The sequence below is a fragment of the Malurus melanocephalus genome, unplaced genomic scaffold, assembly GCF_030028575.1.
Source record: "Malurus melanocephalus ecotype Western Australia unplaced genomic scaffold, MMel_1.1 scaffold_754, whole genome shotgun sequence".
NCBI lineage: Eukaryota > Metazoa > Chordata > Aves > Passeriformes > Maluridae > Malurus > Malurus melanocephalus.
In genome coordinates this window covers 82,809-100,860 of record NW_026623986.1, presented here as the reverse complement: position 1 = coordinate 100,860, position 18,052 = coordinate 82,809, and the positions used below count along the sequence as shown (strand labels likewise).

Here is an 18,052-nt window from a genome sequence, read left to right as displayed (position 1 = left end):
TCTAGCAATTTACATCATTTAGTTTTGAGGATAGCTCATGGTAGCTATAAGCATTCTTGAAAATGCCTGTTCATTGTCAGTACCTTTCCAGTATTAGTTTACCAGGATTTTTCAAAGTGCARCCTTACTCAGAGAAATKAAAACATTGTATTTAAAACRTGCTCAGTTCAGGGATGGTAGGACAGCTTCTAGTAATTGTCATTACAATAGATTTGAAATATAAATACTTAAGGATATAGTTATATAATACTGCCATGATTTTTGCACATGTAACTTTGTGAGTTCAGTGGGAGGGTAAGACCGAGGCATGCACCTAAGCAGCTACAGTCAGCTGTCACTGACCTCAAAGGAATGAGTTACTGCATACCACACTGTTCCCTTTCTCCACAGAACAGAGGGCATCAGAAACTCAGCCACTGAGCAGAGAGCACAACACTCATGGGTAAATCCCTTCCAGGAGATGGTGTCACTTTTAGTCATTTTGTAGTGGTTTAAAATGCTCTCACGTGTACCTTCATGGCAAAATAATCACCTTCAAATTTTCTGATTAAAGCTGTACAAGCAAACAGGTAAAACCAGCACTATTCTGTATGGTGCTACAGTGTTAGTAATGTTTATAATTGTAAGCCACCTGCATTATCAATTCTACATTCCAATCTTCTTTTTCTCAAGACAGCCAAGGACATGGTGTTTTATTCCCATGCAGGCTGTTAACACTCCCTACATGTAACTGGTCAAAACTTGTATCCTTCCTGCATCCTGCATCCATGGTAAAAGTGGTTATAAATTATTGCCACAAATATCGTTGTCTGCAACTTGCTAACATGCAGCACTTCATATATAACCTTCAGAAGGTAAAGCGGACTTTCCTGGTACATGGAAGTTGTGTGTGAACTCCAACCCTTTCTTCCTCTTGCCAGTATTTTCTGTATCAAGGAACAGCCCTAAGAAATCACATTTAGCAGTTTTCCTTGAAATACATAGAATCAAGTGGCTACAAAGGATCTCCTCATTTTAACAAATATTATCCCATTCAAACAGTGATGGAGACGAACCATGAGGTTAAGAAAGCAGGGAATGCATTAAAGTAAACAAATAAATAACACTTTTTGTTCTCACCATTAATAATACTGACTTCTGAATGCCTGATAGGACACCATAAAGCAGTCTTTGCTCAGATCTGAGAAGACTCTGCTCCTCCTTAAGTATTTCACACTGTTAGTACAGGAGAGCAATGCAAAAAGACTGATTCATGCCCAATAAATCCAAAAAAAGCATGCTCAGACACTAGCCCTAGATTTGTCACAGGAGTGAATGGGAGAAAAAGCAGGCAGAAAATATACTTCAAGAAAAGCCAACAAGGATTTTCAACACTGTTTCTTCTCTAAACACTACAGCATTAAAACCGGCTTGCATAAAGGAATTGAAAGAAAAAAGCTCCTAATGTTTAGATTTGTATTAATGATTGGCATAACAGATTGAAATTGGGAAGATGCTCCTCTCATGGCAGTATTGCCTCATCTCATATTCAATAGGGACCAGTGGGAATATTTCCTAAAACATACAAAAAGGTAAAGTGGCTTTCTTGTCTAGAACTGGAAAAAATAAAATTGAAAATTAAAATAGAGAAACAAGGTAAAATTTAATGGAAAAATTTTTATGGCTTTGTCTAATCTGCAACTTCCATCAAATTCTGACATATTTGTAAAAACTGTGAAGAATAGATCTAGACACAGTGAAATCAATAACAGAAATTCATCACTCTGTGCCATTCAAAGCACGATGCTGCAAGGTGTGTAGCTATACACCATGACAGTGCACACACAATAATTTTTCTAAATCAAATAATTGTAGTCAAGCATATTTGAGTCAAAACGTAGCCTCACATCTTTAATGCTCRCCAAGCATTGAGTATTCCCATTAGAGATCATTATTTATAAAACTTTGTGTCTGTTGATCATACAATATGTAAAAATAGATACACTAATTGGAAGCAATTCTAATTTCTACTCTGTTCAATTATTATGGTTTACATTTGCTGTGTTCCAAATGGACAACATATTTTTTTTTTCATTAATTAATTCAATCAGTCTTGCTTTTGTTTTCTGTTTTAGCTAAACAAAGTCTAAAAAGTTTCCATTGTTGCTGTTGCTGTGTTTCCAAAACATCCTTTGGTATGTCCAATTCACTACATATTTGGCTATTTTTCATGCACTTTCTTTCAGTGTTCCATCTGCATATCATGCAATGTTCTTTCTGGCATCAAATGTCTGAATTTCCTTCCTAGCCTCTCTGTTATTGGTWCAGCCCATACTTAATTTGATCATGATAGAAACACTAATACTAAATGTATATATTACACATAACATATTAATCTTGCAGAAAAGTCTAGGGTAAATATGTTTCAGAGATATTTACTTTCTTTAACTACCTAATTTATTTTAAGAACATATTTCTTTTACTTTGTTTGTGCCTATTTGATGTGCATGTTCTACAAACACTTTTGTAAATGCTCTTTATTAAGTGAGTAGTTACAACTGCTAATTTTGATCAGATGCTCTTACAGTTGCAGGAAATATGGTTCATAATTCACATACCATCATTAATCCCCCATTCAATTTGCCAATCTTGATGTTCTACCTTATGATCCTCTAGGATATCTCCTATTTTTTTGTACTACAATGCAGTGCCTTATGACCCAGACAGGACTAAAGTAGTGAGGCTAAGCAGACGAACCAATCTGTTTGTCTGCACAAACAGATCTTCCTTCACTGCAAAAAATACCCAGTCAGAAAACAAAGCAGTGGAAAATAACTGTTCCATGCCATTTGTGAACCATCTGCAGGCCAACAGTTATTCCCTGAAGAAATTAATGTATCCTTCAAGACAACAAGTATGAGAGRTAAATAGAATCTGCTAGTGCAATTCACATCAGGGGGAATCACAGCAAACGATGAGACAGAATCAGGGAGGAATCTTGCAGGCTGATCTTTAGCAGCTTCAAATTGGGTTTAAATTAGATATAACTAGATAATTTATTTTATACCTAGGATCAGAATTCACATAAACCAAGTGAAAAGTTAAATTAATCAGTCTGTTGCAATGTTTTTCTGTTCTATGTATGAAAAAGACACTCGATGAAAAATATTCTTTTGACAAGGAAAGGTGACATTCAGTTCAAAAAATAAGAATGCTCTGTAGTATTCTTCTGATAGTGTTTACTGAAGCATCCTTGGTTTTGTATGGGAAATAATTTATTACATGCCTGCTTTTTAGGGCAACTTAGCAACAAATTGCAGAGGTAAAAAAACCCTGGCATTTTAAGCCAACAAACAAATATACAACTTTTCAGAAACTGAGTGTAAACACTTTAAAGGTCACTTTCAACAGAGGAAACTTTGATTAGACACCAAAAAAACCCAAAAAAAAAAAACCAAAAAAAAACCCAAAACAAAACAAAAAAAAAAAACCCAAAACTTTAAAATATTAATAAGTCTGTAGCTAGCTTTCATAACAAACATTAGGGATTTCAGGTTTGCATTGTTACATAAAACTTCCTGTCTAGAATAATTTGCTTCATTTTTGGGAGAGCACAGCACTGCAATTCATGTTGCTTGGTACATCACTGTTTTGTTTTCAAAAGCCATACAAAGTGAAGGAACTATGCATATATTGACACTAAAACTTAGTAAGTTCAAAACTTTGTAACAGGCACAGGTCTTTTCGGCATCTACAAAACAAAATTCAGATTTCTTCTCTACATGAAATCCTTTTTAAATTATTCCAAAATATATGTTGCAAACTTTTACTTCAACTGGAAAATGATACTTCTCTCCAACACTCCATTATCACTCAACTGAAGAAAAAACCCAAAAAGAACAGAAGAAAAGTCCATGGAAATTGGAGATAAAAATTACATTTACAATACAAAAAGATAGTTGCCCTGAGGAGATGTTTCAAGAGTGAAGATCAGTATTTGAAAAGCACTTTGAAGAGTATTTTGTTGTTAAGAGGATTGTAAGAATGCAAATGTAGTGATAATGTAAGTAGTGTATATGCACTTCTGCTAGCAAAGCGGGATATTTATGGTTTATCACACATAAAATACTCACCTGTCTGCATAAAAACTGCTTTTGTTTTGTTTTGTTTCTTTTTAATAATGTCCTCTAGGCAACCTGGGAATGATAAGATGTATTGCAATGCTCAAGGGCAAGCCTGTAGTTTGACTGCTCAAGTGAAGTACTCCAATTCAATAAAAAATGCTCAGAACAACCTGGAACAGCACGCCCCACCATACTGCAAAGCACACTCACTTCTAGAAGAGAAAATAAATCCTGCAAGTTYCCTGTGGAAGAGTTCCCTAAATGACCTCACCATTCCATTAATAAGGCTACTCTCTGCGAGGACTGCACATAGCAGGTACAAATCAGGCTGACTTCCACAAATTATCCAGCCTTTGGTGACAGCATGTCCCAAGCACCATTTACATGGAAGAGACATGCAGGAGCAATGCTTGACCCTCAAGCACTGGGCAAGGTGCTCACTGCTACCCTTAGACAGAAACACAAAACTCAGCCCAAAATACCTGAAGGCATAAAGAATGAGTGGGTGGGAGGACAGAAGTAATAGAACTTTTCCTTTCTTGTTCATCCTGTCCTGAAAACTCAGGTGATGCTCAGAGCCTACACGTGCTTCTCCCCTGGGCTATACAGGAGTAGAACCGTTATCAGGGCAGCAGTGCACCACAGCCAACTGGTGATGCTGCACAGCATAGAATTAATTTGGGATAATCCCACACTAACTGGTTTTTGTGGCCTCTGGGACACAAGATAACAATATAGCAGTTTTACATGGCACAAAGTGATCTACTTTTCCTTCCCTGAGATGGAGAATCAAAATGTGAAGCTGGGCTCAAACCTTAACTGACTAAAAAGCAGTTGATTAATTGACAATTATTTCTGATGACAAACTGACAAAAAAAAACAAGTGCTTACTGTGAACTGCAATCTTCTCTTGCATGCATTCAGATTTGTTTTGGCAGCTTTTCTAATGGAAAAACATGGTATTATTTACCATATCATGCACTTCTACTTCATTCAATAGAACCATAAAACACTGCTGTGTAAAAACATGAATGTTCCTAAATTTGCTCTTCCAAAATCTTAGGTGCACTTTGCTAGAGAAAAGTAAATTAGCAACATATGAGGCTGCAGTATTTCAATAAAGTAGAAGTGAATAAATAATTGTGATACCTGTTACACTTTATTAATTCATGTTTTTGCAAAATCATAACATTTTTGCAAAATCCCATAACAAATGGGATTTTTATTAAATTATCCCCACTGACAACCTGAGATTATTTTAATTCACCACTGAGACCCTACCTCTGGTTAAATAATTTTCAAGTCCTGCTGTGAATTTTTATTTTCAATAAAATCACATTTAAAAGATGTTTTCTGTTAAAATCCATTCTTAAAATACATCCTAAATGCAATTATAAAAATCAATCAAAACTTTAGTCTGACAATCAACATTCTTAGTTTCTATTGAATTAATGGGCTGTGTAGAAAGAGTTATTAATTAACATTTCTTTCTTTAACACATGGTTCATGAAGAAGGCATGTGCTGCTGACAAAGTGCTGGTAGATGCTAACTGGGGAAACATGCCACTTACATAAATTCAATTTTTTGTTTTATGAAGTTTTATAAAATCTCTGCATAGAAGAAAGGAAGTGAAATACAGGTGAAAATGAAAAGCGAATAAACAGTGGAATCTTGCTACGAAAAAATTCTGTTAAAGTACTGTGAAAAGTGCTACATTTTTTAAGAATTAAGGCTAAATCTTACTTTCCTTATTCACAAAACCAGGTATAATGGTGTTCATGAGAATTATACAATTGGATTCAGTGAAAATACAGGCTGTGACACTTCAGTTATTCTTAGGAACAAAAAGTGCCATTTAACTCTGCTACTGTAGTTAGGGACCTCATTGTTAAGGACTAGAGAGGAGAAAATCCTGAGAGTTTTGATGCATTCAAACATATTATCTGAAATTTAAAAAAAAAAATAACAGAAGGCCATTTAAACTTTCTCTTGCTATATGTCAGGAAGATTTCAATGATGAGCCAGCATTCACAATCATTTCTATACTGTTTGACTTCAATATGTATGGATAAAGGAAACATACATGATCTCTTCACCTTCCAAAATATAAATTTGGAACTGTCCTTGTACAAAAGATATTTCATCATCCACACTTTTTGTCTTCAGCAGATGCTTTTGTATCCAAGCCTGCTCCCACGGAAATAAAAAAAAACAAAAAAACAATGCAGGTCTTCACTACATTGTTGTACAAACATCTTTTACTTAAATAAAGAATTTGTCTAGCAGAAATCTTAATAATATGCATTTTTACTATGTCACTCTCTACCATTATTCATATTCTCAAACTAAAACTACAATTTCTGTGAAATGAATGGTTTGCATGTTTTTTATTAGCTACCAATAACCTGCCAATAAACACTGGAGAACTTAAAATTGATAAAACTTGTTTTATATGCTGCTCAATGAGTATTTTGTGAGTTGTGTTCTTTGAATTGATGCCCATGGCTCTGAGTATAAAAAGCTTAGCAAACGGCACATTTATTCAAGCAATGTACAACTCTTTTCTCACTTTTAAACATCTGTGTGTCCTCTTCATGACTTTAGCCTTTCTAACACTAAAAAGTGTTCTAACACTAACAAGTGTTTAGGATTTGTAGTTGAGAAACAGCATGGTTGCTTCTGCTGTCAGTCTTTATTCATTACTCTATTAATAGGAGGTGCAATAAAAGCACAGATTTACAACTGTACGTTTTAATTATTGCTTCTGAAGGTTTGTATAATCGGGAGAGGTGATCACTGCTCCTTTCTGCTTTGGAATTTTCTCCTTCAGCGCCAGACACTACGGAGTTATTCAATAAGCAGACAGCTTTGCTCTTTTCATCAGTGAGTCATGAAAGAGTTGACAGTGTGTTAAGGCCATCTCAGCTTCAGTCTAACAATCTGATTTGTTGGCTCAGTTGATTTACTGCATCTCGATTTTCTTGATAAATTCCATGTGAAACCCAATACCAGATACCATGACAACATCTTTATCTACATGAATAAGTTCATATTGGTCCAGATGCAAAGAAAAAGAGACATATAAATCTGAGAATTTTGTAATGAAAATTTAAGAGTTTCACAGGTCTCACAGGCAGAATTTTTTAATTCACAGACAAACTGTAGCTAAATTTAGAAGTGATATTTTGCTTTTGGACAGTCGTTGTAAATCTTACAGATATTAAATAATTGTATCTTGTTAGCATGTGTTACATAAGAAGAAATCAAAAGTCCTTGCTTATTACACATAACCATTATGAGTGTAATAGCAAAAAAAAATGAAAAGAGATAATTTAATAATCAATTATAAGACAAAAAGAAACCCAAACCCAAACAAGCATAGACTTGGATTACAGAACAGATCCAAAATATATGTTGTGTAGAAAACAGTTTGATTTCCTGGAATGAGCAGCATATCAGGTGGTTACCCTAAAAAAATTTGTTACTTTTGCAGCTAGTTTCTAAATTGTAAGGTAAGTTTAAAATGTGACTCTCCTGTTTACTTATTGAAAGTTCCAGCTTTCCTGTATTCCAATTAAGTAACATAATTACATTTCTTCCTACAGTTTATAAAGAACAGCAATATACTTTATAATAACTGCAAATCTTTGATACATTTTCTCCTTGTAAACTTGTCTATGCATTTTGTACTTATGAATTTAATCAATTCTGGACAATAGTGCACCTCATGATGTAACCTGTACATATATTGTGCTCTCCTACCCAAAACCACATTTACACAGTACAATTTCAATTTCTTTTACATTTAATTGGTAATCTAGAAACCATTTTCTGGGGTACTTCAAATGCACATTTCTGAGAAAATTATGGTACATAGCAGGACTCCACTTGGATAAAGCTTACTAGAAAATCCATAAATAAACCTAGGAGTAGCTATTACTGCTAGAAAATAATTGAAGTAATTTATTGCTCGGACAAGTGTTTTATGAGAACATAAATCACCGGACTTTGCAGGCCTATTGATAATAGGCAGTAGTGACTGAAGGAAGTGACAGACTGAACTGACTGAAGAAATCTGTTAAAAGGATTTCAAAAATGGTATCAGGAGAAATCTTTGAATGTCAGGCATACCCATTCTGAGGGTTCTGTTGCCTTTTAGCACAAAGCAGAGAGTAGAATGCCATTCTCTTACTGATTTCATGAATGGCATCACTGTGAATTAGACAAGTCAGTTTCTTTTCAGTTGGATACAAACATTGCAGACAGCCTTGAAGAGAGTGTAGGTTTATACTGGAAACACTGGTGTACAACAGCATGTTTTAACAGTTTGAGGCCAATCTTCATTATGTTGGTGGGTTTCCTCAGATGTCATGTTTAATGATAATGTGCTCTGGAATTCCTGTGAAGAAAATGCCTCAGAGCTCTTGAATTGAAAAAGACTTGTGAAGACAAGATATTGTGCACAGTAATTTTTAATAGCCTATGCCTCTCAGGATGTCTAGTGCTTACTAATCTTTCTGATCATCAGGAATTAATTTAAGAGAGAAAGCAACAGAAGCCTAACTGCGGTGTAGCTTCTCTGAGGCATCCTAAATCTCAGAAGGATTTTACTCTTGATCTCAGAGTACACTGAAATACAACATTGACAGAGATAACAAGCAGGGATAAGCAAATCCAAAAGAAACCCAGCTTAYTCAGCAGCTGCCTAGAGATACAGAATACCAGACCCACCAATCTGAGTTGGTTATTTCAGATGGTGAGGGAACTGCAGCTGTATTCCCTGAGAATTAGGCCATGCTCCCATCTGGCAGGATTTTGGAACCCAAAATTTGAATGGACTGCAGAAATTAAGGGAGCTAAAGTCACTGTTCTAAGGGTCTAGTGGGCAGTTTAAGTATCTGGACAGCTATACCTCAGTTCTGATTTGGTTACAAATACCGAAAATTCTTCATGGCCCACAGTCTAGCATGAATTCCTCTCCTTTCAGTGCACTGGAATATGTATCAGCAGAAGGAGAACAGATACCAATGAGAATGATAATATGCTTGAGATCAAAATATTTAAAGATGCTAACAAAGATTGGTATTCAGTTACTTCCCCAGGAAAGGAAAGTCTGAAGTGCCACACTAAGGTGGGTAGTTCACACATAAGGAGGGAAGAATTTCTTGGTGCTGATCCCATTTTACCACCTGGCCCTAGTGCCAGTGATCTCTGACAATATAATGACACATTAAGGATAGTTTCTAGGAAAAAAAAATACAAGTCAGTAAGTACTCCAGTCACCAAAATGACACATAGCCGCCACAAAGCCAAATGCATTTAGCATGCTTCCCCTGTGCAGATTTTATACCATCATAGGACATAGAGTCTTAAGATTTTAACTCCATCAAGACACAGTAAAAGCATGTTAACTCTGAGCATATATTAAGCAATTTAACAGTGATGAATAATGCCAATGAAGAAGATAAAATATACCTAATATTTAATCAGAAAAAAAAAAAAAACCCTTGAAACTAAAATCCCAGAAACTAAAACAACACAAAATCAGGAATCAGACGTAGAATCATAGAATCATAGAATGGTGTGGATTGGAAGGGACCTTAAAGATCATCTAGTTCCAACTCCCCTGCCATGGGTAGGGATACCTTCCACTAGACCAGGTCGTAGAGCCCTATCCAACCTGGGATGAGGACTCAACAACCTCTATGGCAAACTATTCCAGTGCCTCACCATTTTTTCCTAACATCTAATCTAAACCTACCCTCCTTCAGCTTGAGGCCTTTCCCCCTTGTCCTTCTCCCCAGGGCTCATCTCAATCCAGTCTCTGCCTAGCCTGTGTTTGGGATTGCCCCAAACCAGGCACAGAACCTTGTGCTTGGCCTTGTTGAACTCCATGAGGTTCTTATGGGCCCATCTCTCAAGCCAGTCAAGATCCCTCTGTATGCCATCCCTTCCCTCACACACTGACCATACCACACAGCTTGGTGCCATCTGTAAATTTGCTGAGGGTGCACTCGATCCCACTGCCCACGTCTCCAACAAATACCCAGTCTCTGTTAAATGCCAGCCCCTGAGGAACCCCACTTGATGTGCACTCAAAGTTTCTCACAAAAACAGGCTTGGAGATTTTAGGGCTGCAATGATGTCTCAAATATTAAGGTTGCACACATACACTGCATATACTCATATTCCTCCATTTAAGAACAGGTTTCAACCCTAAGAAAGATAAATAAAAGACTCTAAATCAGTTAGAAAATGCATGCTGTGCCACAAGCAGAATCAGACAAATACCTGATGGAAAGCAGGTATATCCCGTTACTTAGGGAGCAGAGCAAGAAGTGGTCTGTGACACTGAAAGAAAATGGAGATTCTTTCCTATCAAAATACTTAGGATACAGTTTACTTTATGGAAGAACTTCTGGCAATAACCATGAAGAAAAATGGTTTCATTCATCTTGATTACTTTCAGGGATTTTTCCATTGTGTAAACAATAACTCATATGTATTCAGCCATCCAAAGCTTTGAAACAGCTTCAAGAACAGACAGCAACTACTTGAATCCAAACTCATCATATAAACCTCTTGATAGTTATTATTCTAAGAAGCACATCGCCTCTGTTTTTGCCTGCATAGACCACAAAGTACATGAAAAGTACTGAAAGAGCCTGAGAAGTTTTTTTGGGGGGGGAATGCAAATTTATTCAGACCTTTTAAAACAGAAGAAAAGCATTGGTGCTAATCCTAGAGATGCACTTGTTTTTCTAAACTGTTGCACGTGTTCTCTTAAGATAGTAATGAAAATTTAACTTTGAATTTATCTAGCATTACACACATATCAGATAAAATTCACAATAACCTGTATACCCTTCGCAATTGCGACTGTGTTCAAATTAAGCCAGATGGGGCTTGCTCAAATGAATATTTTTGGGCCATAACAAGGTACTTTTAAGCAATTGTTTTCAGTGGGAAACTGTGCTTTCTTTGTTTAGACATCATATATGCCCAGTTTTTAGAATTTGGTCTGAAAAAGCAGAAGAACAAATTCATAACAGAAAAAAGGCAATTTCTTCCCCAAACATATTTTTTCAACAGTACATAAGATAGGGATGACAACCCTCTAACATTTCCCTAACAGTTAGTCATCATGTCTTAGCAGAACATAATATAATAAAACCTCTTTTTCTAGAATTTTTGTTCACCTTTTTTCTTTTTAACATCATGCACTTTGGATTGTCTTTTTATATTAGATATTACTGGTTTGGTTTTTTTTTCTTCCAGATGCTTAGAGGTTAGGAAAGGATTTTCTTTCGATTCCTCACCTGGCAAAATTATTCAGCAGCTTGTTAGTTTCCTCAGTATTCTCTATATTACAAAAAGTGGCATGTATGGAAGGCCTCATTTTTCTCTAAGCTCTACTGCTCCACACTTGCAACTTCTGTTAATTTCCTTGAACATTGAAGATGTTCGGCACCTCTAAAGATTAAATATTCTGGGGCCAAATAAATATCAGAAGCTCATATGCTGGAACCAGTGGAGCTAATAAGGACTGGGAGTTCTAACATAGATAGCAATGAACTTAGAAGACATAAAACCAAATTATTTCTTCCAAGTGAATACATCAAGAAATATGTGACTTGTTAGAAAAACACCTTACTTCTCTTGAATGGCTATGTTCACAAGCTCTCATTATATTGTGCAAACTGCAACAGAGTAAGGTCCATTCCTACTGACATCTCAGTCTTAGTCTAATTACTGTTATTGTACAATTAACATAAAAGTATTTTTTGTTATTCTCATCTTCTGTGCGTATTCTCCCCTTTTCTTTCTTCCCCTCTTCTTTGTCTTTAATGGTGTATTTTAATATTATTGGTTGTCCTGTTTTTCTGTGCACTAGTAGTTAATTGTATTCTAATAAAAGCACTAGGACTTAGAAAAGAAACTTTGTTTTTTTATTTGATGGAAAATCTGCAAGTTTAATTGAGATAAATACATCAACAAATAAATTTCCCACTCATGAATGCAACACAGCTACAAGAAACTGCCTAGGAAGTTTTAATTCATTTGGGTACCAAAGTATTTATACCCAACAGATTTGGGCCAGGTAATAGCTTTCCAATACAAACCAAGGATTACAGAGTGAATCCCAGCAGGCAGCAGATTCTTAAGCACTGGGAAATCTCACACTGGATTAGAGCACACATATTTGCCTTTCAGAGTGACAGGCAAATGAGTGCATGCAGGAAAATGCCTGAAGGAAGAAGGGGTTAACACAAAACTGTCCTCTGCAGGTAGACCCTACCCAGGCTCTTCTGTGCTGCTCTATATATGAGCTGGTCTCGATGACCTGAAGAAGAGGAAGCACAAAGATCCTATTTAGTCTATGAGCCTCTTGTTTACAGTGCAGGTAATTTTTCTGTTACACTTTGCACCATCTGAATTCAGAACAGAAAAAAAGTGAGCCTAGTCTGAGATTGCTGATACCAGCCACTGGTAAAAATTGAGAAGGTTATCTTGGCATTAGAAGTATCAAGAGAAAGGATATTGATATACAACCACAATACCTTAAAAAGAAAAAACATAAATGTTATTTTAAATAATAATCACACAGTATGGACCATAATATTTATAATAAAGAATATGTTCAACATTGTTTAATAACTGACATAAGGAAGCAATCCTATTTATAAAGGACATATTTATTTCTGAAGGTTTAAAGCAGCATTGCACTTTTTTTTTTTTTGCATATGAAAAGCAAACACTGTATTTGAGGAATCAATTAAAAATAACACAATAAAAGGGAGGAAACAACAATATCAGTTCAGAATTTCCAAGCTCTGCAATTTGCTTCCACTTAAAAACATGACTGGTTCTTCAGAGCAATAACTGCATAGCATCTGGGGGACTTCACAGGATCAAATAACTTCACAAGTCCAGACCAGGCAATGTTTTCCTGAAAATGATATGTGATTGAAGTGCATAAAAATACGTTTGACTTATAAGCTAAGATATAGTAATAGGCCCACATTTTGAAATACAGAATTGAAAATAAAAATAATTACCCTAATACAAAGCAGGAAAATCACTTATAAGAAAATCAGGGAAAATTTGTTGTCAGAAAAAATAAACCCATAACAGGATGTATTTTAAAGCCATTAAATTATTTCTGGTGCTATCAAATGATAGATTTCCACCCCCTTCATTAATAAACCTTTGCTTTTTGGTGGAACTAGAGCAAAGAAATTAAGGATTATGTCATGCTCATTTTATGTAGCACATTCTACTACTGAAGATAGAATTAACTGACTTTTCAAATTAATCAGACCAGCTGGATCTGGTCATCATGCCACATTTAGCTTTTATAATTTCTATTTTTCTTCCTGAACACATTTTGTGAATCAAGCAGTACAAGATCAAATTCATGCTTGTATTACATTTAGACAGGGTGAATTAGTGCTATATGCAGTAAGTTTGATCTCCCATCTTGGAAATCATACAGATTTCTATACAATTTTAAACTGATTGGCATTTGGGAAAATACATCATGTTTAAATATTTCAAAGTACCTCTCTGTAAAAATTAGTTAGAACAAAAGCATGCATTTACTACAATTCAGTTGTTCCAAGTGCACTGTGACAGAGACTAAAGTGAGTTTTCACTTATGATAAAACAGAGCTGTTAAAATGAAAGGTTTATGGTGGAAAAACACAGTTTTTCATATGAATGAGTTTCAATTTTATTTTAAAACTTTATTTTGACCATGGCCCAGAGCAGAAGCTGGAAGATGCTACCGTTTCCTCCTAGCAAATTATTTGTGTGAAAAATATTTACTGGTGCAGAAAAAGTATTACCATTGCTTTCAAGTCAACCAGGCCAAGTCCAAAATTAGTATTAGAAGAAACAATGTAATGGAAGTCATCATGGAGTGAATATAGTAGCATTTGCTTATTATATCCCAGATCTATACTAGTAAAATATGTGCAGGCTGTATGTTAGTCAAATGTAACTCAGCTGACCCATACAGTTGGAAAAAGTGCACCCTCTCTCATCACTGATCTTAATTAAGAAAGAGCAAAAGAAAATCATAAACATTTTGGATCCAATTCAAAATTTCTTGAATTATATGTTCCAAAGCACATTAACTGGAAGTTCGAGTATTTACAGCACAATGTTTGTTTAGCGTTTCCAAATCTTTTAAAAATTATTTGATATCTCATTATGATGTATAAAATGAGATTTGTTGCACATTGATTAATTTATTTTTCACTGTCTATTGAATAGTAATTACCATACAATTAAGAGAGCATAAACTTTATTGTTGCTGCTTTGTTGAAAATAAAAACATCTGCTGGGCATATGTTTATACCAAATGGAATGAATGCTTATACTTTTGCAAATATGATGAGAATAATAATTCTGCAACAGAGACTTTTCATCTGCACAGTAATAAATTGACTGAAACAGCCTCATTTCACTGATGTAACCTTTAGGTATCATAAAAGAGAATGCAAAATACCTGCTCCTTGAGGTAGCAAAGACGATCCAGAAGTATCAAAACTTCTATGCAAGGAGCCAGAACAACCTTCAACTGAAAAGAAAATTAGATACTATAATCCTTTTGGGAAAGACAGGCAATACACTTCCAAAAGGCTACATTTCTTCAGAACAATTCCAGGAAGGTCAATCATTTTTTAGGGGTTCTGTTGTACAAATGTCACCTTGCAAATTTTCCCTATGGGATGGACATCTTCAAAACAGATTATATTAAAGATCAAAAATATATGGAGTGCCACAAAGTCAGGGAACGATATTTAGTTGGTTTTCAGACATTGTCCAACAAGAAAATAATATTAAATGTAGCAGAATAATTTTAAAGATTGAAATACTGAATTTTAATAAAAAAGAGTTTTTTATGAAATAATTGCATGGAGACCAGTCTAGGTTTAAAAGGAGACTGACATTCCATTTTCCAGTGCAATAGTCCCCCTTGAAAAGGAATCTTCCATGTATTCACTTTATTACTTTACTTACACCTAATATAGTTTTGGAATAGGATATGCTCCAAAGTATGGAAGGGGGAACTGCTCTGTTTTTTGAGATTGCATGCCACCTCCATATAAAACTTAACAGAGCTTTGCTCTAGACTAGCACATGCATAAAAGGTAATGGTATTAATCCCACAACTTTTACCATATTAAATGCCTCGAGTTCGTTCATTCTGTGCTTGTACTTTTCATAGTAATTCATTATACAGCTGTCTGGGAGCTGCAAGGGATTGAAAAAAAAACGTATCAGAGTTATTCTAGTTACTTTTTCAAGAGAACTTTAGAATTAAATATGGTCGCACTACAAAATGAAATCTGTGTTTGTTTTTGAAATTAGCACTTTGCTATATTTACAATAATTTTCCAATCGCAGCTTTTCAGTTCTAATTTATAATAACTGTTCTTCGGACAGCATTTTCCACTGACATGAAATACTGAGATATAACTATTATTCAGAAAGCTCCAGCCATTCTTAAATGAGAATTACACAGTAAAGTGGAGATAACATTCACATTTCCTTTCCATGTATTTTATCCTCTCCTCACTCCCATGCCCAAGAGATTTATTTAAATAGCTGAGAATTAAACTCTGCTTCAGAGTTTCACATTCCAAAACCTACTATCACATTCTGGAAATAATATTTTGTTTCTCTGAGCCTAAAATGGCCCATCTTTTCTTTATTTACTTTGAAATACCACGTTCCCCCTCTTCCCAATCACCTGATGTGAGATTGCCAGCACTGCCACCACTGTAAATGCTGCAGTTTGGGGTGAATCTGATACAAAGACAGTTCATGAACTTGACTAAGCCTTTTCAGCCCTTGCTGGCCAGTGCAGCACTCCAGGTGCTGCAGCTGTGACCATGACTACCCTTCACAAAGTATGTTCTCTATAGGGCAGCCAAACCACCACATCTCCTGGCTTTTGAAGGTCATGATGTGTCTGCTCCACTGACCTCAGTCCTGGACACTAAACAAGACACTTGAGCTGGCCACATAAGGAACATGCCAAAGAAGTGGGAAGTAGGTTTGCAGCATTATTGGGGACAGAGGCTGCTGTGAAGAGCAGAGCTGAAAGGGCCAGATGCACTTGTGAAGTACTGGGAGTTTTGAAGGACGGCTTTTCTGTTGTGGCCATGGAATGAGCGAGTCCAAACTTAGCAGAAAAGTAACAGCTCTGATGGATGTGCAGATGTGGCATCGAGGGATATGGTTTAGCAGTGGACTTGCAGTGCTGAGTTAATGGTTAGAATTGCTGCTTTTAAAAGTCTTCTTCAGGCAAAACAATTCTACAACTCTATGACATAAGTCTAGGAAAGTTGAAATGCTTAATAAACGTTTGCAAATTTTATTAGAAGAATCATCTGAGAGCATGTGGCTAATCCAGTTGCAAAGTAGTAAAATCTTTGCCTAAAACAGGGAAACAAAACGGGAAACATTTAAGAAATATATTAAGTTTCCCAATTATCTTGGGAACTTTATCCTGGGACAGCCAAGAAGGGACTGAAGTGACCTCAGAACTATTACACATTGTCACTGGGTTCTCAAAGAGAGTAGTCAGACAGATATATATATTTTATTATAGAGCAGACAGTTCAGATTCAATGCACTGAAAAAATGGAACAAATAAAAGGATTTAAAACCATTGAAAGATAAGCAAACGAGTAATAATCAATGTGAATTCATCAAGAATAAATCACAAGTCAGTCTACATTTGTAAGTTAGGCAAAAGAGTTCATGACAGAGAAACGCAACTGGTTCTCATATATTTTGATTTCAAAAGCATTTTTCGTAACAGTTCACATAATAACTTTATAAGCGAATTTAGGAAATAAGCTTCAGATTAAAGTACTATAAAGTGAGTGAAAAATGTTTGAATGACCATAACTAAAGAGTAGTTCCTAATGAAGCTTTTAGCAACAGGAAGGACCTGCTGACTGGAGGACCATTAGAGAATGCAATATTTTCATTAAGGATTCAGACAATAGAACAGAAACCACATTAGCTCAGTCTGAAAATGTGCAACAGGAAGGCATTGCCAGAACTTAAAATAACTTTCAGAAACTGGAGCATTGCTTAAAGAAGTTTGAAATGCTGTACAGAAAAGTGGAAGGGACTAGGCTCAGGCAGAAATAATCAGCTGTTCAGGATGGAGAGCACCAAATGACAGTCGGGAAGATCCAGTAGATCATAAGCTGAGTGAGAGTCACAATTGTGCTTCTGCAAAAAAAAAGAAGCAATCACCATTCTGTGACACGTATGGGAGAGCAGCCTGCAAAATGCAGGAAGTAATCCTTCAACTCTGGCAGTGGAAAAGCTCTAGCTGGAATACTTGCATCCATTTTTGGGCATCAGATTTCAAAGAAAGAAATGAACTGTCTGAAAAAGCCCTGAGAGAGAAAAGAGATCAGAGGTCTAGAAAACATGACCTATGAAGAAAGACCCAGAGAACTGGAACTAATCAGGCTAAATGAGATAAAATTGAGAGTGGGGATAATAACAGTTTTTACAAGGCTATCACCAAGAAGCAAGGAACAGTTTGTTCATTGTGCCTGCAGTGGATACGGCAAGAATTAATGGGCTTGAATTGCAGCAAAAAAAAAACCCAAACACAAAAACCTGAAGAAACATTTTCTCTTAGAGGTTAATTAGGGACTGGCAAGGTTGTCAGTCTCCATCACAGGAAACTTTTAGAAGACTGACAAATATTGTTTTCAGGAATGATGCATAATTCTTACTCTGTTTTAAAACAAAAGGAGATTAGAAACACTTTTGTAGTATTTCAGTCATATTCTTTAAATTTAGAATAAATTAAACTGCAAAGGCAAGGTTGAGCCGCTGATCTGGCAGTACTAATGTGGACTAACAAGAATATTTTAGTGTTACTGCTGCTTTATTTTCTGTAAAG

General features: G+C 35.7%; 1 protein-coding gene across 5 annotated transcripts in view; it reads right to left on the bottom strand.

The window, feature by feature from the left end:
* Positions 1-9,616: 9,616 nt before the first annotated feature.
* Positions 9,617-18,052, bottom strand: part of METTL25 (methyltransferase like 25) — a 57,244-nt gene continuing 48,808 nt past the window's right edge. For 4 of the 5 annotated variants that reach the window (XM_057384879.1, XM_057384875.1, XM_057384876.1 and 1 more), the window contains 3 exons: positions 15,292-15,366; positions 14,618-14,689; positions 9,617-13,054 (listed from right to left, as the gene is read on the bottom strand). In XM_057384879.1, coding sequence (XP_057240862.1) covers positions 12,956-13,054; positions 14,618-14,689; positions 15,292-15,366 — 246 coding nt within the window. In that variant the 3' untranslated portion in view covers positions 9,617-12,955. The other variant, XM_057384877.1, reaches the window with a different exon arrangement.